Raw genomic sequence first — 27,227 nt, 5'->3', positions numbered from 1 at the left:
CTAGGTGGCAACATTGTCACAGCAGGAGAGAGTGTTCTAGACAGCACCTTCTCCGGCACACGCCAGGGCGTCGTACCTTCTTCGACCACCGGGGGGTGACATTGTCACCAGGGGCGGGGGAAGAGAGCCATCCATGCCGGATTTCTTCGCCGTTTCGATGGAAATGAGAAGCCAATCCGGGGGAGGGGAAGGGAGAGGCAACAGGAAACTCCGCCCCTTTTCCCCACCAGCCCCTCCCCCTCCAACATGCCAAATTCTGTCCGATGCAGCCCTGCAATAACAGGAGACAAAGCCAGTCAAGAGGAATCTGGATCCAGACTCCAGGACAATCTGGGCGGGGGGGAGGGTATATGTGGGGGGCGGGTTCTATGCTTGATGGACACCTGTTGTATTTTATTGCTTACTGGTGGGGGGAATATTGCAGGGGGGGTCAAAGCCATTTTCTGTTCCCCTTAGGGCAGGCCTTGGCCTAGGAGACTTTTAATTATCTGAATTGGGTCCCCTGGCATGTGTGTTGCCTACCTCCCAGAGCCAGGGAGAGAACCCAGGAGTCCGGGTTTCCAGCGCCCCCACCCCGCCCACTCTAACCCATCAGCCCCACTCCCCTCCCAGAGCCGGGAATGGAACCCAGGAGTCCTGCCTCCCAGTTCCCCCTCCCCCTGCTCTCACCACCAGACCCCACTCCCCTCCCAGAGCCAGGGAGAGAACCCAGGAGTCCTGGCTCCCAATTCTCCCTGGCCCCACCCCGCCTCTAATCAACAGATCCTGCACTCCTCCCAGTGTTGGTGACGGAACCCAGGAGTCCGGATTCCCAGCCCACCCATCCCCCACTCCTGCTATAACCCACTCCACCCCATTCCCTTCCTAATGTCAGGACTCCTGGGTCCTCTCCCCAGCTCTGGGAAGGGAGTGGGGGCTGGTGCTTTAGAGCCCGGGGGCAGGGAGCCAGGACACCTGGGTTCCCACCCCAGCTCTGGGAGGGGAGTGGGGTCTGGTGGGTCGGGGGGGCGGGGCTGGGAGCCAGGACTCCTGGGTTCCCTCCCCGGTTTGATATTTTCCCAGCCATGATGGGAGGAGAGTCACCTGGCTACACCCCGCTAGCCAGTCTGGCCTCCAGCCATATCCGGGATAAATACCTACAGAGCCCCCCCCTGAATGGGGGGGCAGAGGAGAGAGCCATAACTAGCTGCGGAGGGGGGGGTCTCCCATCCCCTCCCCTCTCCCCATGACAGGCAATAACAGGGGTGTGGAAGAACTCAGGAATATTGGGGGGGCCCCTCTGCCCCCCCCGGGTAACTGCCCCTCTTGAGGGCAGGGTTGAAGGTCCGCAGGGAGGGGGGAGGGGTCTGCAGGGAGGCCACAAGGTGGCGATGGGGGGCCCATGACACACAGGAGCGGTTGTGAGTCCCTCTCGCAGGTGAGAGGGAATGGGGGGGGGGGTGGAGCGGCCAGCAGGGGGCAGTAAATGCGAACTCACACTCACACTCACGCCCACACACACGGTTTTCACTCTTTGGGATGTGTCTTGGGGGGTTCACGGGGGGGCGCTCTCCCCCGGCAGGCAGGGCTGGCCCCAGAGCGGCACTAGGGGGCGCTGTGGGGCAGGGAGCGGGGGCGGGGGGGCTCAGCAGGGGGCGCTCTCCCCTGGCAGGCAGGGTGGCGCTAGGGGGCGCTGTGGGGCAGGGAGCGGGGGCGGGGGGGCTCAGCAGGGGGCGCTCTCCCCTGGCAGGCAGGGTGGCGCTAGGGGGCGCTGTGGGGCAGGGAGCGGGGGCGGGGGGGCTCAGCAGGGGGCGCTCTCCCCGGCAGGCATGGTGGCGCTAGGGGGTGCTGTGGGGCAGGGAGCGGGGCTGGGGGGCGCTCAGCAGGGGGCGCTCTCCCCTGGCAGGCAGGGTGGCGCTAGGGGGCGCTGTGGGGCAGGGAGCAGGGCTGGGGGGCGCTCAGCAGGGGGCGCTCTCCCCAGGCAGGCAGGGTGGCGCTAGGGGGCGCTGTGGGGCAGGGAGCGGGGGCGGGGGGGGCTCAGCAGGGGGCGCTCTCCCCAGGCAGGCTGGGCTGGCCCCACTGAATCCTGCCACATGGGGCGGGGGACTCAGGTCACGTGCATGGTGGGGGGGGAGAATCTGGATTGGGGGGCTCCTGTGATCAGGGAGGGGGGTTTCTACGTCTCTCTCTCTCGTGTGTATTTTGTACAAGCCAACACTGTGTATATCTCTGTACAGCTCTGACCCCCCACCCCTGGGCCCCAACCTGCCCCCAACCACGTGGAGCGGGTGGGGGAGGGGAACACAGGACCCTCATGGGCCCCCCCTTTCCTCTATCCATAGCCCCTAGGCCTCCCCCCATTCCCCTGCTCCCTTCCCCACCCCGATTGGCCCTTCCCTCGTCCCTCTTACTGCCCCTCCCCCTCCTTTCCTACCCCCTACTCCCTCCCTGCCCCCTGCCTGCCTGCCCCTCCCCCTACTGCCCCCTGGCTCCGCCCCTCTTTGGCCCCGCCCCTTACTTCCCACCCCTTTGTAGCTCCTCCTCCTTCCTGCCCCTCCCCCACCCTCTCTCTGAACAGATAGCAATAAGGGCCAGGCCCTGGCCCGCACCCTGGGGTCCCTGCATGAATGACAGCCCCTCCCTCTGCAATAAACCCCCCCCCACCTTCTCTCCCCTCAGTACAAAGGGGCCAGGGCCCCCCTTCGACCTGCACAACCAAGGGAATAAACCACATTTCTATGATTCTACCTGGCTCCTTGTGGCTGTGGGGGGCTCCGGGCCTGGATCCAGCTCCAGGATTTACCCGTGTCCTGGGGGGAGGGGCTATGGGGGACTCCAGGCTGGGATCCGGTTCCAGGATTTACCCGTGTCCTGGGGGACTGTGGGGGACTCCGGGCTGGGATCCGGCTCCGGGATTTACCCGTGTCCTGGGGGGAGGGGCTGGGGGGGACTCCGGGCTGGGATCCGGCTCCGGGATTTACCCGCGTCCTGGGGGGAGGGGCTGTGGGGGACTCCAGGCTGGGATCCGGCTCCGGGATTTACCTGTGTCCTGGGGGACTGTGGGGGACTCCGGGCTGGGATCCGGCTCTGGGATTTACCTGTGTCCTGGGGGGGCTGGGGGGGACTCCGGGCTGGGATCCGGCTCCGGGATTTACCCGTGTCCTGGGGGGAGGGGCTGGGGGGGACTCCGGGCTGGGATCCGGCTCCGGGATTTACCCGCGTCCTGGGGGGAGGGGCTGTGGGGGACTCCAGGCTGGGATCCGGCTCCGGGATTTACCTGTGTCCTGGGGGGGCTGGGGGGGACTCCGGGCTGGGATCCGGCTCCGGGATTTACCCGTGTCCTGGGGGGCGGCTGGGGGGGACTCCAGGCTGGGATCCGGCTCTGGGATTTACCTGTGTCCTGGGGGGGGCTGGGGGGGACTCCAGGCTGGGATCCGGCTCCGGGATTTACCCGTGTCCTGGGGGGCGGCTGTGGGGGACTCCAGGCTGGGATCCGGCTCTGGGATTTACCTGTGTCCTGGGGGGGGCTGGGGGGGACTCCAGGCTGGGATCCGGCTCCGGGATTTACCTGTGTCCTGGGGGGGGCTGGGGGGGACTCCAGGCTGGGATCCGGCTCCGGGATTTACCTGTGTCCCGGGGGGAGGGGCTGTGGGGGCTCCTATCCGGCTCTGTGTCCCGGTGGGAGGGGGCAGCTACCCCCCCGCTCCGATCCAGGGGGTGCTGGAATCCAGATCCGGGATTTACCCGGCTCCCGGCCAAGCGCCTGCCGCTTAACTCCATTCCAGGCCCCGTTCCAGGCCTTCCATCTCGCCGGCGGGGGGGGCACGGTGCCCCCCGCCCCCCGCCCGGTTTACCTCAGCCCCACGGAGAACCTGCCCCAGGGGCCATTCCAGGCCACGGGGGAATCTGGTTCCGGGTCTTCCCCATCTCCGGGCGGCCTCAGCCCCAGACATCCGCCCCCCACCCCTCTGCCTGTCCCCCATCCCCCCCGCCCCCCCCGCCATCCCCCCCTCCTCCATTTATCCATCCACCTGCATTCACACCCCATCTATCTGTCCGCATTCACACCCCTCCATCCATCTGTATCGATCTGTCTCCCCCCATCCACCCCCCTCTACCTACCCCATCCACCCCCTCTGTCTATCTCCCCCCATCCACCCCTCTATCTACCCCATCCACCCCCCTCTCCTCCATTTATCCATCCACCTGCATTCACACCCCATCTATCTGTCCGCATTCACACCCCTCCATCCATCTGTATCAATCTGTCTCCCCCCATCCACCCCCCTCTACCTACCCCATCCACCCCTCTACCAATCTGCCCCCATCCACCCCTCTACCTACCCCATCCATCCCCATCCACCCCCTCTATCTATCTGTCTGTCTGTCTATCTATCCCCAGACGCCCCCTCTATCTATCTATCGTGGGTTCGAATCCCGCTGGGGACCCTTCCCCTCCCCTCGCAGTCTCTGGGGCCCAAGGGGTTACAGATCCTGGCTCTCACCCCCTCCCCACCCCCCCTCAGTCCAGAACAGGTGGTGCCACCAGATTTCCTGTGGCAGCTGTGGAAAATGCCCCCCCCCGGAACCCACCAGCCCCCCCCACGCCCACTCCAGTGACAGCTGGTGGGACCAATGGGGTGGCTGGTGGGGGGCGGGGGGCCTGGGTGGCAGCCGGGCCTCAAGGAGAGAGACGGACACACGGACGCAGCCATGGCGCGGGCGGCCCCATTGCTGGTGACCCTCTGGCTTCTCCCGGCAGTGGGTAAGCTCAGACCCCCACCCCAAGCCAGGCCCCAGCTAGAGAACAGGGTGGGGGGCCAGAGGGGGCAGGTCAAGCAGATAGAGCCATGGGCACTGGGGTACGATATGGGGACAGAGATTGGATGTAGATGTGGGGCAGTGGAGGGATAGATGGGGGTGTGGGGGGGGATGGATGGATAGAGGAGTGTGGGGTGGGTGGAGGGGGGTGTGTGGGGATGGATGGATGGAGGGGGGTGTGGGGTGGGTGGATGGGGGTGTGTGGGGATGGATAGAGGAGGGTGTGGGGGTGAATGGATGGGGTGGATGGGGATGAATGGGTGGATAGATAGAGGGGTGTGGGGATGGATGGAGTGAGGTGGGTGGATGGATGGATGGATGGATGGATAGATGGGTGTGGGGATGGATGGAGGCGGTGTGGGGTGGATGGAGGGGGTGTGGGGATGGATGGATGGAGGGCGGTGTGGGGGTGAATGGATGGGGTGGATGGGGATGAATGGGTGGATAGAGGGGTGTGGAAGTGGATGGATGGATGGAGGGGTGTGGGGATGGATGGATAGAGGGGTGTGGGGATGGGTGGAGGGAGGTGTGGGGTGGGTGAATGGATAGATAGAGAGGCGTGGGGATGGATGGATAGAGGGGTGTGGGGATGGGTGGAGGGAGGTGTGGGGTGGGTGGATGGATGGATAGAGGGGTGTGGGGATGGATGGATAGAGGGGTGTGGGGATGGGTGGAGGGAGGAGTGGGGTGGGTGGATGGATGGATAGAGGGGCGTGGGGATGGATGGATAGAGGGGTGTGGGGATGGGTGGAGGGAGGTGTGGGGTGGGTGAATGGATAGATAGAGAGGCGTGGGGATGGATGGATAGAGGGGTGTGGGGATGGGTGGAGGGAGGTGTGGGGTGGGTGGATGGATGGATAGAGGGGCGTGGGGATGGATGGATAGAGGGGTGTGGGGATGGGTGGAGGGAGGTGTGGGGTGGGTGGATGGATGGATAGAGGGGCGTGGGGATGGATGGATAGAGGGGTGTGGGGATGGGTGGAGGGAGGTGTGGGGTGGGTGGATGGATGGATAGAGAGGCGTGGGGATGGATGGATAGAGGGGTGTGGGGATGGGTGGAGGGAGGTGTGGGGTGGGTGAATGGATAGATAGAGAGGCGTGGGGATGGATGGATAGAGGGGTGTGGGGATGGGTGGAGGGAGGTGTGGGGTGGGTGGATGGATGGATAGAGGGGCGTGGGGATGGATGGATAGAGGGGTGTGGGGATGGGTGGAGGGAGGAGTGGGGTGGGTGGATGGATGGATAGAGGGGCATGGGGATGGATGGATAGAGGGGTGTGGGGATGGGTGGAGGGAGGTGTGGGGTGGGTGGATGGATGGATAGAGAGGCGTGGGGATGGAGGGAGGGGTGGATGGATGGATAGAGGGGTGTGGGGGTGGGTGGAGGGAGGAGTGGGGTGGGTGGATGGATGGATAGAGGGGCGTGGGGATGGATGGATAGAGGGGTGTGGGGATGGGTGGAGGGAGGTGTGGGGTGGGTGGATGGATGGATAGAGAGGCGTGGGGATGGAGGGAGGGGTGGATGGATGGATAGAGGGACGTGGGGATGGATGGATAGAGGGGTGTGGGGATGGATGGATAGAGAGGTGTGAGGATGGATGGAGGGGTGGATAGAGGGGCATGGGGATGGAGGAAGGGGTGGATGGATGGATAGAGGGGCGTGGGGATGGATGGATAGAGGGGTGTGGGGATGGGTGGAGGGAGGTGTGGGGTGGGTGGATGGATGGATAGAGAGGCGTGGGGATGGAGGGAGGGGTGGATGGATGGATAGAGGGGTGTGGGGGTGGGTGGATGGAAGGGGAGGGAGGGATGGGTGGAGGGAGGGGTGGATGGATGGATAGAGGGGTGTGGGGGTGGGTGGATGGAAGGGGAGGGAGGGATGGGTGGAGAGCCGGCTCAGCCGTTAGCTGAGTCCCATGGGGCAGCACCAGGCTGCAGGGGGGCGCGATGGGGACCCTGACCCCCCGCCCCACACACAGACAGTCGGACGGACCCGTTCTCTCTCCCGGCAGCCGCGGGCGGCCTGGAGGCGGAGGAGCGGCTCCTGGAGAAGCTCTTTGGGAGCTATAACCCCAACGTGCGCCCCGCCCGCACCCTCACCGACAAGGTCTTCGTCCGGGTGGGCATGTCGCTGTCCCAACTCATCAGCCTGGTGAGGAACCTGGGTTCTAGAGCAGCCGGGCCCCCGCCCCCGCTCTGGTCTAGAGCAGGTTCTAGGTCGGCCTCCTGGGCCAGCGCCCCCGGTCTTCGGCTGGCCAAAATGGGGGGCACGTTCTAGATCGGCGCCGACTGTTCTAGACCCTGGTCTCGTGCCCGTGGCTCCTGGTCCTTGATGGGACTGCGATCTAGAGTACCGCCCTGGCGGCAGCCTAGACCCAGTCACCCCCGGGCCCGTCTATACCGTGCTCTAGACCAGGGCGCCGGGCCCGGGATGTTCTCCCCAGTGACGTTCTAGAGCGGCCTCGCTCGCCCCGGCCCCCCGGGCTGCGGGGACTGTGTTCTAGGCTAGCTTCCCGGGCCAGGGGCCGCAGCCACGCTAGAGCGGCCTAGAACCCGGTGGCCTCGGCTGTGACCCCTGGGCCTCTCGTTCTAGATTTCTTTCGTCAGGCGGGGGGGGAGCAGGACCCCCGGCCCTGGCAGGGAGAGGGTTAAGGCCCCGTCCCCCTCCACCCCCCTTGGCCCGCGGACAGAGACAGCAGCTGTCCCGGAGGCCCATCCCGGGCGGGTTATAAATAGCAGCGGACGGGGAAGGGGGGGCGGAAATGGGGCTGGGGGGGAGGGGCAGCTGGCTATGTGCATGGGGTTGGCACCCCAGGTGGGAGTCCATCTCAGCCCCATCTACCCCCCCATAAACCCACCCCCCCGTCCCATCTATCCCTCCCAAGATCCCCCCCACCGGGAGGGGCCTTCTCAAGGGGGTTACACGGCGGGGAGGCACCGATCCTGCAGGGGGGGCAGGATTCTGGAGGTGAGGGGGTATCCCCCCCCGCTCCCCCCCGCCCCCCCGCCTGACTTTTTAACCCTTTCTCCCCCCCCCAGAACGAAAAGGATGAGGAGCTGACCACGAAGGTGTATATGGACCTGGTGGGTACCATCCCCCCCCCACCCCAAAACATTTCCATGCCTACTGCCCATCCCCCACCTGGGGTCTGCATTCCCCCAGCTACCTCTTCACACCTGGGCAGGTAGCTGGCGCCACCTGATGGCTGCTGGGAGGAAGAGCAGGGGGAAGATGTCTGGTTTGCGGGGGAGGGGGGAGTTCGGTGGGTTGTAAAAGGGGGGGGGCCAATGGGGAAATGTGCCCCAGCTCTGCTTCCTGATTTATAACAGGAGCCGGTGGGGGCTGGTCCATTCCCAGCTCAGCCACAGACGGCGGGCAGGTCATGGCGTGCCTCAGTTTCCCCATGTGTGCCATGCTGCAAACAGCCCTGCCTGGCCTCACAGGGTGGGGTGGGGCTGGACGGACGAACACAGGGGGAGGAGCTCTTTCTTTCTTTCTTTCTTTCTTTCTTTCACACTCATCCATCCTTTCTTTCTTTCACACTCATCCATTCTCTCTTTCTTTCACACTCTTTTCCTTTTCTTTCTTTCTTTCTTTCTTTCTTTCTTTCTTTCTTTCTTTCTTTTTCTTCACACTATTCCCTTTTTCTTTCCTTCTTTCCCACTCACCCCCGTCTCTTTCCCCTCTCCGTCCATCCCTCTCTCTCGGCCGTCCCCAGGAGTGGACCGACTATCGCCTGAGCTGGAACCTGTCCGACTTCGACGACATCACGGCCATCCGGACGTCCTCCGACAAAGTCTGGCTCCCGGACATCTCCCTCATGAACAAGTGAGTGGGGGGCCGGGGGGCTGCGGGGGGCCGGGGGCTGTGGGGGGCCCCAAGGAGGGAGCAGACAGAGGCCCTAGGACAAGGTGGCCAGGGAGTGTGAATAGTACAAGCTGGCGTCCTTCGCCCATGTGACGCCCCTTCTTTCTTTCTTTCTTTCTTTCTTTCACACTCACTCTTTCATACTCATCCTTTTTTTCTTTCTTTCATACTCATCCTTTCTTTCATTCTTTCTTTCTTTCTTTTTTCTTTCACACTCATCCATTCTCTCTTTCTTTCACACTCTTTTCCTTTTCTTTCTTTCTTTCTTTCTTTCTTTCTTTCACACTCACTTTTTCATACTCATCCTTTTTTATTTCTTTCATACTCATCCTTTCTTTCGTTCTCACTCATCCCTTTTTTCTTACTCATTCTTTCTTTCTTCCTTTCTTTCTTTCTTTCACACTCACTTTTTCATACTCATCCTTTTTTTCTTTCTTTCATACTCATCCTTTCTTTCGTTCTTTCTTTCTTTCTTTCTTTCTCACTCATCCCTTTTTTCTTTCTTTCTTTTTCTTTCTTTCTTTCTTTCACACTCACTTTTTCATACTCATCCTTTTTTTCTTTCTTTCATACTCATCCTTTCTTTCGTTCTCACTCATCCCTTTTTTCTTACTCATCCTTTCTTTCTTTCTTTTTCTTTCACACATTCTTTCTTTCTTTCTTTCTTTCTTTCTTTCACACTCACTTTTTCATACTCATCCTTTTTTTCTTTCTTTCATACTCATCCTTTCTTTCTTTCTTTCTTTCTTTCTCACTCATCCCTTCTTTCTTTCTTTCTTTCTTTCTTTCTTTCTTTCTTTCTTTCTTTCAGTAACGATGGGAATTTCGACATCGCCTTGCCTGTGAACGTTTTGGTCTCTCACGTTGGGACCGTTCGCTGGCTTCCCCCAGCCCTCTACCGCAGCAGCTGCAGTATCCAGGTGAGGGGGGCCCCGTGCTGCAGGGGACAGAGTGGGGCCCAGCAGGGGGCGCTGGCTGAGGGGGCCCAGCAGGGGGCGCTGTGCAGCAAGGGGGGCCCACCAGGGGGCGCTGGCTGAGGGGGCCCAGCAGGGGGCGCTGTACAGAGGGGGGCCAGCAGGGGGCGCTGGCTGAGGGGGCCAGCAGGGGGCGCTGTACAGAGGGGGGCCAGCAGGGGGCGCTGGCTGAGGGGGCCAGCAGGGGGCGCTGTACAGAGGGGGGCCAGCAGGGGGCGCTGGCTGAGGGGGGCCAGCAGGGGGCGCTGTACAGAGGGGGGCCAGCAGGGGGCGCTGGCTGAGGGGGCCAGCAGGGGGCGCTGTACAGAGGGGGGCCAGCAGGGGGCGCTGGCTGAGGGGGGCCAGCAGGGGGTGCTGCCCAGAGGGGGGCCAGCAGGGGGCGCTAGCTGAGGGGGGCCAGCAGGGGGCGCTGTACAGAGGGGGGCCAGCAGGGGGCGCTGGCTGAGGGGGCCAGCGGGGGGCACTGTACAGATGGGGCCCAGCAGGGGGCGCTGGCTGAGGGGGGCCAGCAGGGGGCACTGGCTGAGGGGGCCAGCAGGGGGCGCTGTACAGAGGGGGCCCAGCAGGGGGCGCTGGCTGAGAGGGCCAGCAGGGGGCGCTGTACAGAGGGGGGCCAGCAGGGGGTGCTGGCTGAGGGGGGCCAGCAGGGGGTGCTGTACAGAGGGGGGCCAGCAGGGGGCGATGGCTGAGGGGGCCAGCAGGGGGCGCTGTACAGAGGGGGGCCAGCAGGGGGCGCTGGCTGAGGGGGCCAGCAGGGGGCGATGGCCGAGGGGGGCCAGCAGGGGGCGCTGGCTGAGGGGGCCAGCAGGGGGCGCTGTGCTGAGGGGGCCAGCAGGGGGCGCTGTACAGAGGGGGGCCAGCAGGGGGCGCTGGCTGAGGGGGCCAGCAGGGGGCGCTGTACAGAGGGGGCCAGCAGGGGGCGCTGGCTGAGGGGGGCCAGCAGGGGGCGCTGCACAGAGGGGGGCCAGTAGGGGGCGCTGGCTGAGGGGGCCAGCAGGGGGCGCTGTACAGAGGGGGCCAGCAGGGGGCGCTGGCTGAGGGGGGCCAGCAGGGGGCGCTGTACAGAGGGGGCCAGCAGGGGGCGCCGGCCGAGGGGGCCAGCAGGGGGCGCTGTGCTGAGGGGGCCAGCAGGGGGCGCTGGCTGAGGGGGGCCAGCAGGGGGCGCTGTGCTGAGGGGGCCAGCAGGGGGCGCTGTACAGAGGGGGCCAGCAGGGGGCGCTGTGCTGAGGGGGGCCAGCAGGGGGCGCTGTGCTGAGGGGGCCAGCAGGGGGCGCCGGCCGAGGGGGCCAGCAGGGGGCGCTGTGTCCACGCTCTCCCCCCTCCCCAGGTGACCTACTTCCCCTTCGACTGGCAGAACTGCTCCATGGTGTTCCAGTCCTACGCCTACGGGGCGGCCGAGCTGGGCCTGCTGCACCCCCTGGACGAGGAGGGGCGCGAGGTGCGGGAGGTCGTCATCTCCCAGAACGCCTTCGTGGGTGAGCCGGGCGCCGCCCCCCCCGCAGCCCACCCCCCCGGGGAGACACCCGCAGAGACACACAGTGACACCCACAGTGACACACAGAGACACCCGCAGAGACACACAGACAGGGAGACACACAGAGACACACACCCACAGTGACACACAGAGACACACAGAGACACCCATACAGGGAGACACCCACAGTGACACACAGCAACACACACCCACAGAGACACACACACAGTGACAACCACAGAGACACACACAGAGACACACACCCACAGTGACACACAGAGACACCCGCAGAGACACACACACAGGGAGACACACAGAGACACACACCCACAGTGACACACAGAGACACACAGAGACACCCATACAGGGAGACACCCACAGTGACACACAGCAACACACACCCACAGAGACACACACACAGTGACAACCACAGAGACACACACAGAGACACACACCCACAGTGACACACAGGGAGACACCCACAGAGACACACACACAGGGAGACACACACAGAGACACACACCCACAGTGACACAGAGAGACACACAGAGACACCCATACAGGGATACACACACAGTGACACACACAGAGACACACACACAGGGAGACACACACAGAGACACACACACCCACAGTGACACACACAGAGACACACACAGCTACCCACACAGAGACACCCACACAGGGAGACACACAGAGACACCCACAGAGACACACACAGCGACACACACCCACAGCGACACACAGAGACACACACACAGGGAGACACCCACAGAGACACACAGGGAGACACACATAGCAACACACACCCACAGTGACACAGAGAGACACACAGAGACACCCATACAGGGAGACACCCACAGAGACACAGAGAGACACACACACCCACAGTGACACCCACAGAGACACACACACAGGGAGACACACACGCACAGATACACACAGAGACACACACAGAGACAACAGAGAGACACACAGCACTACGCACGCACACACAGCTACACACAGAGACACCCACAGTGACACACAGCACTCCACACACCCACAGTGCTACTCACAGCTACACACAGAGCCACACGCACAGAGAGCGCTAAACACACACAAAACACAGAGCCACGCATGCAAAATCACACACCCACACACACAGCTACAGAGAGAGACACACACACAGAGCTCCACACAGCACAGAGCCAAAACGTGGACAATCACAACACACACAGAGCTACAGACACACACAGTCACAAATGCACAATCAAAGCACACACACCTACCCACAGAGCCACACACCCACAAAGCCCCCCATACACAACCACACCACACACACAGCTGCGCACAAATACAGTTACACCCCCCCACACACACGCACAGCCAAGCACACAACACACAGCCCTCTCCCTCTGTCACACACACACGGAGAGAGGTACACACACAGAGCCATATCTCACACGCCGGCCCAACACACAGAGCAACACCCCCCCCAAACAGAGCTACACACGCACATTGACAACCACAGAGCGACGCACACGGGAACAAACACACCGCTACACACACATGCAGAGTGTCACACACAAGGACCGCAACACACACACACACAGCCGTGATGCACCCAGCAAAACACACCCAGAGCCACAACACACACAGGCAGAAGGACACACAGCCACACCACAAACACAGTGACCCACAAAGCCGCAACACACACACAATGTGACACACACAGAGCCCACACACGCACACATCCGCGGGCGCACACCGAGTTACTTGACGCACAGACACAACCAATCCCTGCGTATTCTGGGTAGTGATCCCACCGCTCCCACCAATTGTCTTTGAGCCCCACTCCCCTGCAACTCCTAGTGGGGTGACTCCAGATTGGCACCCCTTGGCCCCTAACCCGCCTCTCTGCCCTCCAGACAACGGGCAGTGGGAGATCCGGCACAAGCCAGCACGGCACAACACACTGCCCGGGGATCCACAACACGAGGACCTGACCTTCTACCTCATCATCCGCCGCAAGCCGCTCTTCTACATCATCAACGTCATCATCCCCTGCATCCTCATCACCATCCTGGCCATCTTCGTCTTCTACCTGCCCCCCGACGCCGGTGGGTGCCGGGCAGACGGGCACGGGCTGCCCCTGGTGCAATGGCGGGGGGGGACAGGAATCCGGTGCCAGGCTTCCCTCTCCTCCCAGGAACCGCCCCCTTTCCGGAGGGCTGAGGAATCTGGTGCCGGGACTCTGGTCTCCCTCAGCAGGCCTGAGTCCATCCTAGATGGGCGCCTTGGCAGACCAGAGGCCATGCAAGATGGGCACTGGATTCCCTGTCCCTGGGTGAGACCAGAGGCCAGGTTAGATGGGCCCCACAACCCCCTGTTGCTGGGGAGATGCCAGAGACCATGCTAGATGGGCCCCGCAACCACCTGTCAGTGGGGAGAGACCAGAGGCCATGTCAGATGGGCACCAGAATCCCCTGTGCCTGGGGAGAGACCAGAGGCCATGCAAGATGGGCACTGGATTCCCTGTCCCTGGGTGAGACCAGAGGCCAGGTTAGATGAGTCCCACAACCCCCTGTTGCTGGGGAGAGACCAGTGGCCATGTTAGATGGGCACCAGAATCTCCTGTGCCAGGAGAGAGACCAGAGGCCATGCTAGATGGGCCCCACAATCCCCTGTCACTGGGGAGAGACCAGTGGCCATGTTAGATGGGCACCAGAATCTCCTGTGCCAGGAGAGAGACCAGAGGCCATGCTAGATGGGCCCCACAATCCCCTGTCACTGGGGAGAGACCAGTGGCCATGTTAGATGGGCACCAGAATCTCCTGTGCCAGGAGAGAGACCAGAGGCCATGCTAGATGGGCCCCACAATCCCCTGTCACTGGGGAGAGACCAGTGGCCATGTTAGATGGGCACCAGAATCTCCTGTGCCAGGAGAGAGACCAGAGGCCATGCTAGATGGGCCTCACAATCCCCTGTCATTGGGGAGAGACCAGAGGCCATGTTAGATGGGCACCAGAATCCCCTGTCACTGGGGAGAGCCCAGACAACATGATAGATGGGCCCCGCAACCACCTGTCAGTGGGGAGAGACCAGAGGCCATGCTAGATGGGCCCCACAACCCCCTGTTGCTGGGGAGAGACCAGAGGCCACGTCAGATGAGCACCAGAATCCCCTGTGCCAGGAGAGAGACCAGAGGCCATGTGAGATGGGCCCTCTGTCACTGGGGAGAGCCCAGAGGCCAGGCTAGGTGGGCACAGGTCTCCCAGTCCTCCCCGGGCCTGGCTGATGCTCCCTCCGCGGTCTCTACCCAGGGGAAAAGATCACTCTGTCCATCTTCGCCCTGCTCACCCTCACCGTCTTCCTGCTGCTGCTGGCGGACAAGGTGCCAGAGACCTCGCTGGCCGTGCCCATCATCGTCAAGTACCTCATGTTCACCATGATCCTGGTGACCTTCTCCGTCATCCTCAGCGTGGTGGTCCTCAACCTGCACCACCGCTCGCCCAACACCCACGACATGCCCTTCTGGGTCAAGCAGGTAACGCTCCCCTTGCACCCCCTTCCCCTCCTCGCCCCCGGCTCCCCTCCGGCCCCAGGGCGGGGGCTCATGGGGGGCTCTGCATTCTCTCTCCCGGGCAGATTTTCATTCACCGGCTCCCCCGGTACCTGGGGCTGCAGAGGCCGAAACCAGAGCCCGTCCTGAAACCTCCCCCGGCCCCCCGACGGGAACTGGAGGTGAAGAGCAACCGGGGCACAGACGAGTATTTCATCCGCAAACCCAACTGCGACTTCCTCTTCCCCAAACCCAGCAGGTCAGGGGGGGGGCGGTGTGGGGCAGGGGAGGCTCAGCGGGGGGCGCTGTTCTGCACAGAGTGAGGTGCTTGACTCCATAGGGTGCAGCTTATGTTACACCCCACCCCAGAGGTGGGCGCATCTCGGCGCCGGGCGAGGGGTCTCCATGTCACCGGCCGCCCTGCCCCAGAGGTGGCCGCATCTCGGCGCCGGGCAAGGGGTCCCTGGGTCACAACCAGCCGCCCTGCCCCAGAGGTGGCCGCATCTCGGCGCAGGGCGAGGGGTCCCCGGGTCATCGGCCGCCCCACCCCAGAAGTGGCCGCATCTCTTGGGCCCCCGTGGAGGTCTTCCCAGCTCTTTCCGGTTAACCCTTCAGGTTCTACCAGGACCCCTTCTCGCAGGACCTGAGGCGGTTCATGGATGGGCCGAGCGAATGCCTCGTCCTGCCGCCCGACCTCAAGTCCGCCATGGACGCCGTCACCTACATCGCCCGGCAGCTGCAGGACCAGGAGGACTACGACACGGTGAGTGGGGGCCGGCCGGCTGCCCATCATCCGTGGACTCTGACTCCAGCCCCAGCCAACGCCCCCCACTCCCCGGGATCGGAGCTTGTCTCTCTGTCCAGCGCTGAGCGCGGTGGGGGGCTTTGCTCATACCCCTGGAGGGTGGAATGAGGAGCACAATGGGGCAGGTTTTGGGGGGGGGCTCAGTGGGGCAGGTTTGGGAGGGTCGGTGGGGCAAGTTTAGGGGTTGTGGGGCAGGGTTGGGGGTTGGTGGGGCAGAGTTAGCAGCCAGCAAGTCAAGTTTAAGGGAGTCCATGGGTCAGGTTTAGGGGATCAGTGGGGCAGGGTTGGGGGCCCTTATGAGTCAGGGTTAAGGGGGGGCCAATGGGGCAGTCTTGGGGTGGTGGGGAAGATTTGTGGGGGTTGGTGAGGCAGAGTTAGGGGTCCAGTGGGGCAGGCTTGGGCCAATGGGGTAGGTGTGGGGAGATCTGTGGGGCAAGTTTAGGGGCCAAAGGGTCAAATTGAGGGGGTCGTGAGGCAGGATTAGGGGACTGGTGGGGCAGGGGTAGAGGCCAGTGGGTCAAGTTTTGGGGGGGGTCAATGGGTCAGGTTTAGGGGATCTGAGGGCTAGGGTTGGGGGCCCCTATGGATTAGGATTAAGGGGGGGCCAATGGGGCAGTCTTGGGGGGTTCGGGGAGGTTTATGGGGGTTAGTGGGGCAGGGTTGGGGGGCACAATGGGGCCAGGTTAAGAGGGGGCCAATGGGGCAGTCCTGGGGGGTTGGGGGAGGTTTATGGGGTTTGGTGGGGTGGGGTTGGGGGCCACAATGGGGCAGGGTTGGGGGCAGCCAATGGGGCAGACTTAGGGAGTAGTGGGGAGGTTTATGTGGGCCAGTGGAGCAGGGTTGGGGGCCACAATGGGGCAGGGTTGGGGGCAGCCAATGGCACAGACTTAGGGGGTGGTGGGGAGGTTTATGTGGGCCAGTGGGGCAGTCTTGGGGGTCGGGGGAGGTTTATGGGGGTTGGTGGGGCGGGGTTGGGGGCCACAATGGGGCAGGGTTGGGGGCAGCCAATGGCACAGACTTAGGGGGTGGTGGGGAGGTTTATGTGGGCCAGTGGGGCAGTCTTGGGGGGTCGGGGAGGTTTATGGGGGTTGGTGGGGCGGGGTTGGGGGCCACAATGGGGCAGGGTTGGGGGCAGCCAATGGCACAGACTTAGGGGGTGGTGGGATGGTTTAAGGAGGGTCAGTGGGGCGAGGTTAGGGGTCACGAGCCGCACCTACTCAGCAGACAGGGGGCAGCAAGGAGCAGCCCCCCACCTCACTCCCCCTGCCCCCCATCTCCCCCCAGCTCAAGGAGGACTGGCAGTATGTGGCCATGGTCGTCGACCGCCTCTTCCTCTGGACGTTCATCACCTTCACCAGCGTCGGGACCCTCACCATCTTCCTCGACGCCAGCTACAACCTGCCCCCCGCGCACCCCTTCCCGTGAGCCCCACTGCTTCCACTGTGAATCCGGAGTCACTCCGCTGATCGCCAGCGGGCGTGTGAACGCGATTGGGAGTGACTCCGGATCTGCGCCCCTGGGGAGATTGATGGCGTCAGTTCTGCCTGTGATCTCCAGAGGGCGCTGTGAGGTGCTGATGGCTGTTTTCTGGGGCTGAATAAATCCCAGTTTGGTTTACAGTGAAACCGGATCCTTTGGCTTCATTTAATCCGGTGTCTAGTGGGTTAGAGTTGTCGGGGGGCACTGCTGGGAGCCAGGACTCCTGGGTTCTCTCTGTGGCTCGGGGAGGGGGGGCTGGTGGGTTCGAGCAGGAGGGTGCTGGGAGCCAGGACTCCTGGGTTCTAACCCCAGCTCCGGGAGGGGAGCGGGGGCTAGTGGTTAGAGCACGGGGTGCTGGGAGCCAGGACTCCTGGGTTCTCTCCGTGGCTCGGGGAGGGGGGGGCTGGTGGGTTCGAGCAGGAGGGGGCTGGGAGCCAGGACTCCTGGGTTCTATCCCCAGCTCCGGGAGGGGAGTGGGGGCTAGTGGTTAGAGCAGGGGCAGGTAGTTGGGTCTGGCAGGGAGACCTAAATTAGGGGATCATCTCCCATGCCCCCCTCCCCCTGCGTTCCTCGCACGTTTGCCCCGAGATTTGGTCCTTTCATGTTAATCATCAGCTCAAGTTTTACATCAGAATCTGCTGACTCTTAAATGAAAAAGACCCGCGTGGGGGGGGACTGGCTGGCTCAGGGGGGCGGGGGACGGGGCAGGGGCCTGTCTGCTCTGGGGGGCGCCGGCTCCCCTCTGGCCCCAGGGCAGGGACTGGCTGGCTCGGGGGGGGCAGGGAATGGGGCACAGGGCGAGTCCGCTCTAGAGGCCGCTGCCTCTGGGGGGCTGTGTCGCTCAGTAGGGGGTGGGGCAGGGGGTAGGAATCGTCAGCGGCTGCCCTAGCCACCGTGGGTCCCTTGCCCATGGGGCAGAGGGGTCAGGGTACGGGCCTGACATGTCCTGTGATTCTCAACAGCTCTGGATTCCCTGAGACTCACCCTTGGCCCCCATTCGGGGTCTCTCCGGCTCATGGCCAAGGGACGCCGGGACTCCTGGGTTCTCTCCCTGGCTCTGGGATGGGGGGCTGGTGGGTTAGAGCAGGAGGGGGCTGGGAGCCAGGACTCCTGGGCTCTGTCCCCAGCTTTCAGATTGTGTGTCTTGAATTCCAGCCCCCCCACCGACCTACTAAACACCCCCTCCCCTCCCACAGGTGGGCAGAGAACCCAGGAGTCCTGAATCCCACCCTACTCCCCTCCCAGATCTCAGCCCATAACCCAGAAGCCCCCACTCCATTTTAGTTCCCCATCTGTTCACACACGCTCACTATCCTCACTCCCCACTCCCCAGAGCCACCCTCAAACCTGGCCCTATTTCCTCCACCCGAAACCCAGCTGTGGCTGCAGTCCCACCCCCCACTCCCCAGGTCCCCTATTGCTCCCTACGCGGGGAGATGGAGTCACCACCCCTCTGGTCCCAAGCTCCTTTGCAATCAGAAGTTGCTTGGTGTCAGAGGTGGGATCCCCTCTGTTTGGTGTCAGCGGTGGGATCCCCTCTGTTTGGTGTGAGAGGTGGGATCCCCTCTGTTTGGTGTCAGCGGTGGGATCCCCTCTGTTTGGTGTAAGTGGTGGGATCCCCTCTGTTTGGTGTCAGAGGTGGGATCCCCTCTGTTTGGTGTGAGAGGTGGGATCCCCTCTGTTTGGTGTAAGTGGTGGGATCCCCTCTGTTTGGTGTCAGCGGTGGGATCCCCTCTGTTTGGTGTCAGCAGTGGGATCCCCTCTGTTTGGTGTGAGAGGTGGGATCCCCTCTGTTTGGTGTAAATGGTGGGATGGCTCCTTCCTGCCTGGCACCCCCTCCTGGCGCTGGAGGGAACTGGTTCGCAGCCATTTGAGACTCAAAGGTTGGACAAAACTCCTCCCTCTGACTGTGTAGCCCCACCCCCACCTCCCCCCCCCCGGCAGCTGCTCTTAAAGGGGCAGAGGGAGTCCAAGGGCCAGGAGGGAAAAAGGCAGAGGAGGGACCCGGAACCATGAACTGCATCATCCGACCGTGCACGGTGAAGGACTGCAAGGTCATCCTGCAGTTCATCAAGGTCAGGGAAGGGAGGGGTCCTGGTTCCCAGCCCCCCGCCCCCTCCCCCCGCTCTAATCCACCAGCCCCCACTCCCCTCCCAAACCCAGGGAGAGAACCCAGGAGTCCTGGCTCCCAGCCTCCCCCCCTGCTTTAACCCACCAGCCCCCGCTGCCTCCCCACAGCTGGGGAGAGAACCCAGGCGTCCAGAGGTCGCCCCCCACCCCCCTACGATCCTGCTGTAGCAGAGAGAGGCTCAGGATGGGGGTGGCAGGGGGCTGGCCCTTGGGGGCAGGGGGCTGGGGCCCAGGGGACAGCGGTGGCTCTGGGGCACTCAGAGGGGGGGCTGTCTGTTGCAGGAGATTGCCGTCCATTACAGGGTGCCCCCTACCGAAGTGAAAGTCACCCTGGAAGGTAAGAGCCCTCAGGGGGTTGGGGGGCTCTGGCGGAGGGGGAGGAAGCCCGGGCAGAGGGGGAGGGGTCCTAGCAGAGAGGGAGGGATGGGGGGCAGAGGGGGAGGGGGCCCGGGGAGGGTAGTCCTAGCAGTGAGGGGTGCTCGGGGGGTGTCTCTGGCTCTGCACACCCCTTGCTCCACAGCTCTGGCTCCCTCCCATTCGGCAGTGCCCCCCACCGGTGCCCCACTCCGGCGTGCCCCTTTCTCACACCCTGGCGGGGGGGGGGGGGCGCTGGGCCCTGACACGTGTCTCTGCTTCCCCTGCCCAGTGCTGAGAGAGGACGGGTTCGGGGCACAACCCCAGTACGACTGCTACGTGGCGGAGCTGCCCCCCCGGCAGACGAACAAGGAGGGTAGGTGTGATCGCTCGTGCAACGCCGCCCCCTGGTGGTGTGTGATCACTAGTGCGACAATGCCCCCTGGTGGTGTGTGATCACTCGTGCAACGCCGCCCCCCCGGTGTGTGTAATCACTCGTGCAACGCCGCCCCCCGGTGGTGTGTGATCGCTCATGCGACGCCGCCCCCCGATGGTGTGTAATCGCTCGTGCGACGCCGCCCCCTGGTGATGCGTGATCGCTCGTGCGACGACGCCCCCTGGTGATGCGTGATCGCTCGTGCGACGCCGCCCCCCGGTGTGTGTGATCGCTCGTGCAACGCCGCCCCCCCGGTGGTGTGTGATCGCTCGTGCGATGCCACCCCCTGGTGTGTGTGATCGCTCGTGCAACGCCGCCCCCCCGGTGGTGTGTGATCGCTCGTGCGACGCCGCCCCCTGGTGGTGTGTGATCGCTCGTGCGACACCGCGCCCTGGTGGTGTGTGATCGCTCGTGCAACGCCGCCCCCTGGTGGTGTGTAATTGCTCGTGCGATGCCGCCCCCTGGTGGTGTGTGATCGCTCGTGCGACGCCGCCCCCCGGCGGTGTGTGATCGCTCGTGCAACGCGGCCCCCAGTGGTGTGTGATCGCTCGTGCGACGCCGCCCCCTGCTGGTGTCTGATCGCTAGTGCGACGCCGCCCTCTGGTGGTGTGTGATCGCTCGTGCGACGCCGACCCCTGCTGGTGTGTGATCGTTAGTGCGACGCCGCCCCCTGGTGGTGTGTGATCGCTCATGCGACGCCGCCCCCTGCTGGTGTGTGATCGCTAGTGCGACGCCGCCCCCTGGTGGTGCGTGATCGCTCGTGCGACGCCGCCCCCTGCTGGTGTGTGATCGCTCGTGCGATGCCGCCCCCTGCTGGTGTGTGATCGCTCGTGCGACGCCACCCCCTGGTGTGTGTGATCGCTCGTGCGACGCCGCCCCCCCCGGTGGTGTGTGATCGCTCGTGTGACGCCGCCCCCCCGGTGGTGTGTGATCGCTCGTGCGACGCCGCCCCCTGGTGATGCGTGATCGCTCATGCGACGACGCCCCCTGGTGATGCGTGATCGCTCGTGCGATGCCGCCCCGGTGGTGTGTGATCGCTCGTGCGACGCCGCCCCCCGGTGTGTGTGATCGCTCGTGCGACGCCGCCCCCCGGTGTGTGTGATCGCTCATGCAACGCCGCCCCCCCGGTGGTGTGTGATCGCTCGTGCGATGCCGCCCCCTGGTGGTGTGTGACCGCTTGTGCGACGCTGCCCCCTGGTGGTGTGTAATCGCTCGTGCGATGCCGCCCCCTGCTAGTGTGTGATCGCTCGTGCGACGCCGCCCCCTGGTGGTGCGTGATCGCTCGTGCGATGCCGCCCCCTGCTGGTGTGTGATCGCTCGTGCGACGCCGCCCCCTGTTGGTGCGTGATCGCTCGTGCGACGCCGCCCCCTGGTGGTGTGTGACCGCTCATGCGACGCCGCCCCCTGGTGGTGTGTGACCGCTCGTGCGACGCCGCCCCCTGGTGGTGTGTGATCGCTCGTGCGACGCCGCCCCCTGGTGGTGCGTGATCGCTCGTGTGATGCCGCCCCCTGCTGGTGTGTGACCGCTTGTGCGACGCTGCCCCCTGCTGGTGTGTAATTGCTTGTGCGATGCTGCCCCCTGCTGGTGTGTAATCGCTCGTGCGACGCCGCCCCCTGGTGATGCGTGATCGCTCGTGCGACGACGCCCCCTGGTGATGCCTGATCGCTCGTGCGATGCCGCCCCGGTGGTGTGTGATCGCTCGTGCGACGCTGCCCCCCGGTGTGTGTGATCGCTCGTGCAACGCCGCCCCCCCGGTGGTGTGTGATCGCTCGTGCGATGCCGCCCCCTGCTGGTGTGTGATCGCTCGTGCAACGCCGCCCCCTGGTGGTGTGTGACCGCTTGTGTGACGCTGCCCCCTGGTGGTGTGTAATCGCTTGTGCGATGCCGCCCCCTGGTGGTGTGTGATCGCTCGTGCGACGCCGCCCCCTGGTGGTGTGTGATCGCTCGTGCGACGCCGCCCCCTGGTGGTGCGTGATCGCTCGTGCGACGCCGCCCCCTGCTGGTGCGTGATCGCTCGTGCGACGCCGCCCCCTGTTGGTGCGTGATCGCTCGTGCGACGCCGCCCCCTGGTGGTGTGTGATCGCTCGTGCGACGCCGCCCCCTGGTGGTGCGTGACCGCTCGTGCGACGCCGCCCCCTGGTGGTGCGTGATCGCTCGTGCGACGCCGCCCCCTGGTGGTGCGTGATCGCTTGTGCGACGCCGCCCCCTGGTGGTGTGTGATCGCTCGTGCGACGCCATCCCCTGGTGGTGTGTGACCGCTCGTGCGACGCCGCCCCCTGCTGGTGTGTGACCGCTTGTGCGACGCTGCCCCCTGGTGGTGTGTAATCGCTCGTGCGATGCCGCCCCCTGCTAGTGTGTGATCGCTCGTGCGACGCCGCCCCCTGGTGGTGCGTGATCGCTCGTGCGATGCCGCCCCCTGGTGGTGCGTGATCGCTTGTGCGACGCCGCCCCCCGGTGTGTGTGATCGCTCATGCAACGCCGCCCCCCCGGTGGTGTGTGATCGCTCGTGCGATGCCGCTCCCTGGTGGTGTGTGACCGCTTGTGCGACGCTGCCCCCTGGTGGTGTGTAATCGCTCGTGCGATGCCGCCCCCTGCTAGTGTGTGATCGCTCGTGCGACGCCGCCCCCTGGTGGTGCGTGATCGCTCGTGCGATGCCGCCCCCTGCTGGTGTGTGATCGCTCGTGCGACGCCGCCCCCTGTTGGTGCGTGATCGCTCGTGCGACGCCGCCCCCTGGTGGTGTGTGACCGCTCGTGCGACGCCGCCCCCTGGTGGTGTGTGACCGCTCGTGCGACGCCGCCCCCTGGTGGTGTGTGATCGCTCGTGCGACGCCGCCCCCTGGTGGTGCGTGATCGCTCGTGTGATGCCGCCCCCTGCTGGTGTGTGACCGCTTGTGCGACGCTGCCCCCTGCTGGTGTGTAATTGCTTGTGCGATGCTGCCCCCTGCTGGTGTGTAATCGCTCGTGCGACGCCGCCCCCTGGTGATGCGTGATCGCTCGTGCGACGACGCCCCCTGGTGATGCCTGATCGCTCGTGCGATGCCGCCCCGGTGGTGTGTGATCGCTCGTGCGACGCTGCCCCCCGGTGTGTGTGATCGCTCGTGCAACGCCGCCCCCCCGGTGGTGTGTGATCGCTCGTGCGATGCCGCCCCCTGCTGGTGTGTGATCGCTCGTGCGACGCCGCCCCCTGGTGGTGTGTGACCGCTTGTGTGACGCTGCCCCCTGGTGGTGTGTAATCGCTTGTGCGATGCCGCCCCCTGCTAGTGTGTGATCGCTCGTGCGACGCCGCCCCCTGGTGGTGTGTGATCGCTCGTGCGACGCTGCCCCCTGGTGGTGCGTGATCGCTCGTGCGACGCCGCCCCCTGCTGGTGCGTGATCGCTCGTGCGACGCCGCCCCCTGTTGGTGCGTGATCGCTCGTGCGACGCCGCCCCCTGGTGGTGTGTGATCGCTCGTGCGACGCCGCCCCCTGGTGGTGCGTGACCGCTCGTGCGACGCCGCCCCCTGGTGGTGCGTGATCGCTCGTGCGACGCCGCCCCCTGGTGGTGCGTGATCGCTCGTGCGACGCCGCCCCCTGGTGGTGCGTGATCGCTTGTGCGACGCCGCCCCCTGGTGGTGTGTGATCGCTCGTGCGACGCCATCCCCTGGTGGTGTGTGACCGCTCGTGCGACGCCGCCCCCTGCTGGTGTGTGATTGCTCGTGCGACGACGCCCCCAGGTGGTGTGTGACCGCTCGTGCGACGCCGCCCCCTGGTGGTGTGTGACCGCTTGTGCGACGCCACCCCCTGGTGGTGCGTGATCGCTCGTGCCATGCCGCCCCCTGCTGGTGCGTGATCACTCGTGCGACGCCGCCCCCCCGGTGGTGTGTGATCGCTCGTGCGACGCCGCCCCCTGGTGGTGCGTGATCGCTCGTGCCATGCCGCCCCCTGCTGGTGCGTGATCGCTCGTGCGACGCCACCCCCTGGTGGTGCGTGATCGCTCGTGCCATGCCGCCCCCTGCTGGTGCGTGATCACTCGTGCGACGCCGCCCCCCCGGTGGTGTGTGATCGCTCGTGCGACGCCGCCCCCTGGTGGTGCGTGATCGCTCGTGCCATGCCGCCCCCTGCTGGTGCGTGATCGCTCGTGCGACGCCGCCCCCCCGGTGGTGTGTGATCGCTTGTGCGACGCCACCCCCTGGTGTGTGTGATCGCTCGTGCGACGCCGCCCCCCCGGTGGTGCGTGATCGCTCGTGCGACGCCGCCCTCTGCTGGTGTGTGACCGCTCGTGCGACGCCGCCCCCTGCTGGTGTGTGACCGCTCGTGCGACGCCGCCCCCTGGTGGTGTGTGACCGCTCGTGCGACGCCACCCCCTGGTGGTGTGTGATCGCTAGTGCGACGCCGCCCCCTGCTGGTGTGTGACTGCTCGTGCGACGCCGCCCCCTGCTGGTGTGCACGTGTCTGCCTCACGCTGGCGGGGATGCCGAGCGGCTCCCTGTGTGTCATGGTCTCCGTACAGCTATCGGCCGCTGTCGCTGCGGAGGTGGGGGGGGGGTCGAGGGGCGACCCCGGCCCCGGGGTGACGCCCACGGATCCTGCCCCAGCCCGAAGCTGCAGGGTTCCCCCACAGGTGGCATCGTGGGCTACGTCCTGTCCAGCTTCACGTACAGCACCTGGAAGGGCAGGAACCTCTACGTGGACAATCTCTACGTTCAGCCACAGTTCAGAGGTACGGCCGGGCCAGGGCCAGGGCGAGGACCCAGGAGTCCGGGCTCCCTGCCCCCCCTCCCCCGCTCTGACCCACCAGCCCCCGCTCCCCTCCGAGAGCCGGGGAGAGAACCCAGGCGTCCTGGCTCCCAGCTCCCCCCTGTTCTAACCCACCAGCCCCCGCTCCCCTCCCAGAGCCGGGGAGAGAACCCAGGCGTCCTGGCTCCCAGCTCCCCCCTGTTCTAACCCACCAGCCCCCGCTCCCCTCCCAGAGCCGGGGAGAGAACCCAGGCGTCCTGGGTCCCAGCTCCCCCCTGTTCTAACCCACCAGCCCCCACTCCCCTCCCAGAGCCGGGGAGAGAACCCAGGAGTCCGGGCTCAGTTGTGTTCCTCCCACAGGCCAGCAGATCGGGAAGCGGCTGATCGAGAAGGCTGCCCAGGTGAGTTTCGGTCACTGGCGGTGCGGGGGGGTAGGGGGCTGCTCAACTCTAACCCCCACACCCCACCCTGAGCCCCCCAAATCTGCCCTAAGGAACAAACCCCTCTTTGTTGGGGTCACCAGCCCCACCCCCCACCTGTCTGACCGGCCCCAACCCGTGTCATCTGAGACCTCGTACTTCATCACAGCAATGGGCCAGGATTGGGGCGACTAACCTGTGTGTGTGAGAGACACCCCAGCCCTTTGCCACCCGCCATCGCACACACCTCCCTGTGTGTCCTATGCCCTGCACTGCTACCAGGTAGCAGAGATTACCCCTGCAGAAACGAGTCTAACCCCTGTCTGTGTTCCTCTGTGTCAGTCCTGTGCCCCACACTGCCCCCAATAGCAGAGATTCCCCCCCACAACAGTGGATCTAACCCTTCTCTCTACTCCTCCATGTGTCCTATGCCCCACATTGCTCTCTGGTAGCGGAGATTCCCCCTGAAGAAATGAGTCTAACCCCTTTCTCTGCTCCTCCATGTATCCTGTGCCCCAGACTGCCACCCAGTAGTGGAGATTCCTCCCTGCAACAGTGGGTCTAACTCCTCTCTCTGATCCTCCATGTGTCCTATGCCCCGCACTGCTGCCAGGTAGCAGAGATTCCCCCACAGCAGTCCATTTAACCTCTTTCTCTGCTCCTCAGTGTGTCCTATGCCCCATATTCCCCCCAGGTAGCCGAGATTCCCCCCCACCACAACACCAAATCTAAATTCTTTTTCTGCTCTCCCACGTGTCCTATGGCCCACACTGCTGCCCAATAGCAGAGATTCCACCAGCCCACCCAGCAGTGGGTCTAACCTGTTTCTGCTCCTCCATGTGTCCTATGCCCCGCACTGCCCCTCAGCAGCAAAGATTCCCCCCACAGCAGCTGGTCTAACCCCTTTCTCTGCTCCTCCATGTGTCCAATGCCCTGCACTGACCTCTGGTAGTGGAGATTCCCCACACAGCGATGGTCTAACCCCTCTCTCTGCTCCTCTGTGTGTCCTATGCCCCACACTGCCCCCGGTAGCGAAGATTCCCCCAGCAGCAGCGGGTCTAACCCCTCTCTCTTTGCTGCCCCCTGCAGGCAGCCGTGGCCAAGGGCTGTGGCCAGCTCCGCATGCATATAGCCAAGACCAACGAAATGGGCTTCCTGGCCAGGCAGGGCGGCCAGGATCTGACAGCCAAGGAGGGCTGGAGCCTCTTCCACTTCAAAGAGGACGCCCTGCGGAGACTGGCGGCCCGGAGCAAATTTTAGGGGCCTGGGGGGCGGGGCAGAGCCCAGATGGGTTGGGGGGGGCTGGGGGTTCTCCCGAGGGAGTGAGCATCTCCGGGGGCGGGGGGATTCCCCAGTGGGGTGGGAGGAGGGGGTTGTCTCCATAACTCCCAAGGGATGGGCGGGTCCGCAGAGAGGGGGAGGGGGTTAAAGAGGGGGGGTCTGATGGGGATGGGGGTCTGATGGGGATGGGGTTAGCCCTAGCCCTGGTGGGACGTGAGGAGCTGGTTTTCCCAGTGCCCCAACCCCCGCCCCCCCCAAAAAAAAATTACCGGGCGGCTGGTGTGGGCCTGGCTGGTGACGTCAGGGTGATTCTTGCTGGAAGGCCCTAAAAATAAATGCTTTAATGGACATGGGGAAGTAAAGCCAGGACACCTGGGTTCTCTCCCTGGCTCTGGGAGGGGAGTGGGGGCTGGTGGGTTACAGGAGAGGGGACTGGGAGCCAGGACTCCTGGGTTCTCTCCCCAGCTCTGGGAGGGGAGTGGGGGCTGGGGGGTCAGAGCAGGGGGGCCTGGGAGTCAGGACTCCTGGGTTCTTTCCCAGCTCTGGGAGGGGAGTGGGGTCTAGTGGTGGGGGGGGGGCTGGGAGCCAGGACTCTCAATGTTGGGTACCTGGGCCCAGTCACCGATGGCTCGGCTCTGCCCCAGCCAGGAGGGGAGTGGGGCTCGTCGGAGGCCAGCGGCCGCGTGGCAGACAAATACACCTTCTCTCTGAGCCATGCCCGATGTGTCGTCCTTCTGGGAGGGGGCCAGGCGGGGGGGGGGGGGGGGGGTTGGGAACTGGGCAGAGGCACTGGGCTGCCCTGGGAGGGGGGTTTTGGTCCCAGGCCAGGACTCCTGGGTTCTCTCCCCGGCTCTGGGAGGGGAGTGGGGTCTGATGGGTTAGAGCAGGGGGTCTGGGAGTCAGGACTCCTGGGTTCTCTCCCCAGCTCCGGGAGGGGAGTGGGGTCTG

At 64.5% G+C, this 27,227-nt stretch overlaps 2 protein-coding genes across 5 annotated transcripts; both read left to right on the top strand.

The window, feature by feature from the left end:
- Positions 1 to 4,163: 4,163 nt before the first annotated feature.
- Positions 4,164 to 17,089, top strand: CHRNB1 (cholinergic receptor nicotinic beta 1 subunit). 2 transcript variants are annotated; one of them, XM_075123870.1, is made up of 11 exons: positions 4,164 to 4,744; positions 6,812 to 6,951; positions 7,839 to 7,883; positions 8,519 to 8,628; positions 9,479 to 9,587; positions 10,996 to 11,116; positions 13,026 to 13,217; positions 14,421 to 14,644; positions 14,746 to 14,918; positions 15,275 to 15,422; positions 16,749 to 17,089. In XM_075123870.1, the coding sequence occupies exons 1-11, from the start codon at positions 4,615 to 4,617 to the stop codon at positions 16,887 to 16,889; spliced, it is 1,533 nt and encodes a 510-aa protein (XP_074979971.1). In that variant the 5' UTR covers positions 4,164 to 4,614; the 3' UTR covers positions 16,890 to 17,089. The 2 variants fall into 2 exon arrangements, with proteins under 2 accessions (XP_074979971.1, XP_074979970.1); XM_075123869.1 differs by having other exon boundaries at positions 10,969 to 11,116.
- Positions 17,090 to 18,897: 1,808 nt separating this feature from the next.
- On the top strand, positions 18,898 to 26,297 carry LOC125628692 (thialysine N-epsilon-acetyltransferase-like). Of its 3 annotated transcripts, XM_048833955.2 has the most exons (6): positions 18,898 to 19,018; positions 19,356 to 19,410; positions 19,720 to 19,803; positions 24,464 to 24,562; positions 24,940 to 24,980; positions 26,088 to 26,297. In XM_048833955.2, exons 1-6 carry the CDS (start codon positions 18,956 to 18,958, stop codon positions 26,256 to 26,258), a joined length of 513 nt encoding a protein of 170 aa, XP_048689912.1. In that variant the 5' UTR covers positions 18,898 to 18,955; the 3' UTR covers positions 26,259 to 26,297. The 3 variants fall into 3 exon arrangements, with proteins under 3 accessions (XP_048689912.1, XP_074979978.1, XP_048689913.1); XM_075123877.1 differs by lacking the exon at positions 19,720 to 19,803; XM_048833956.2 differs by lacking the exon at positions 24,464 to 24,562.
- The last annotated feature ends 930 nt before the right edge of the window (positions 26,298 to 27,227 follow it).

Source organism: Caretta caretta, chromosome 28, assembly GCF_965140235.1.
Source record: "Caretta caretta isolate rCarCar2 chromosome 28, rCarCar1.hap1, whole genome shotgun sequence".
NCBI classification, from domain to species: Eukaryota; Metazoa; Chordata; order Testudines; family Cheloniidae; genus Caretta; species Caretta caretta.
This window is presented reverse-complemented; position numbering and strand designations above follow the sequence as displayed.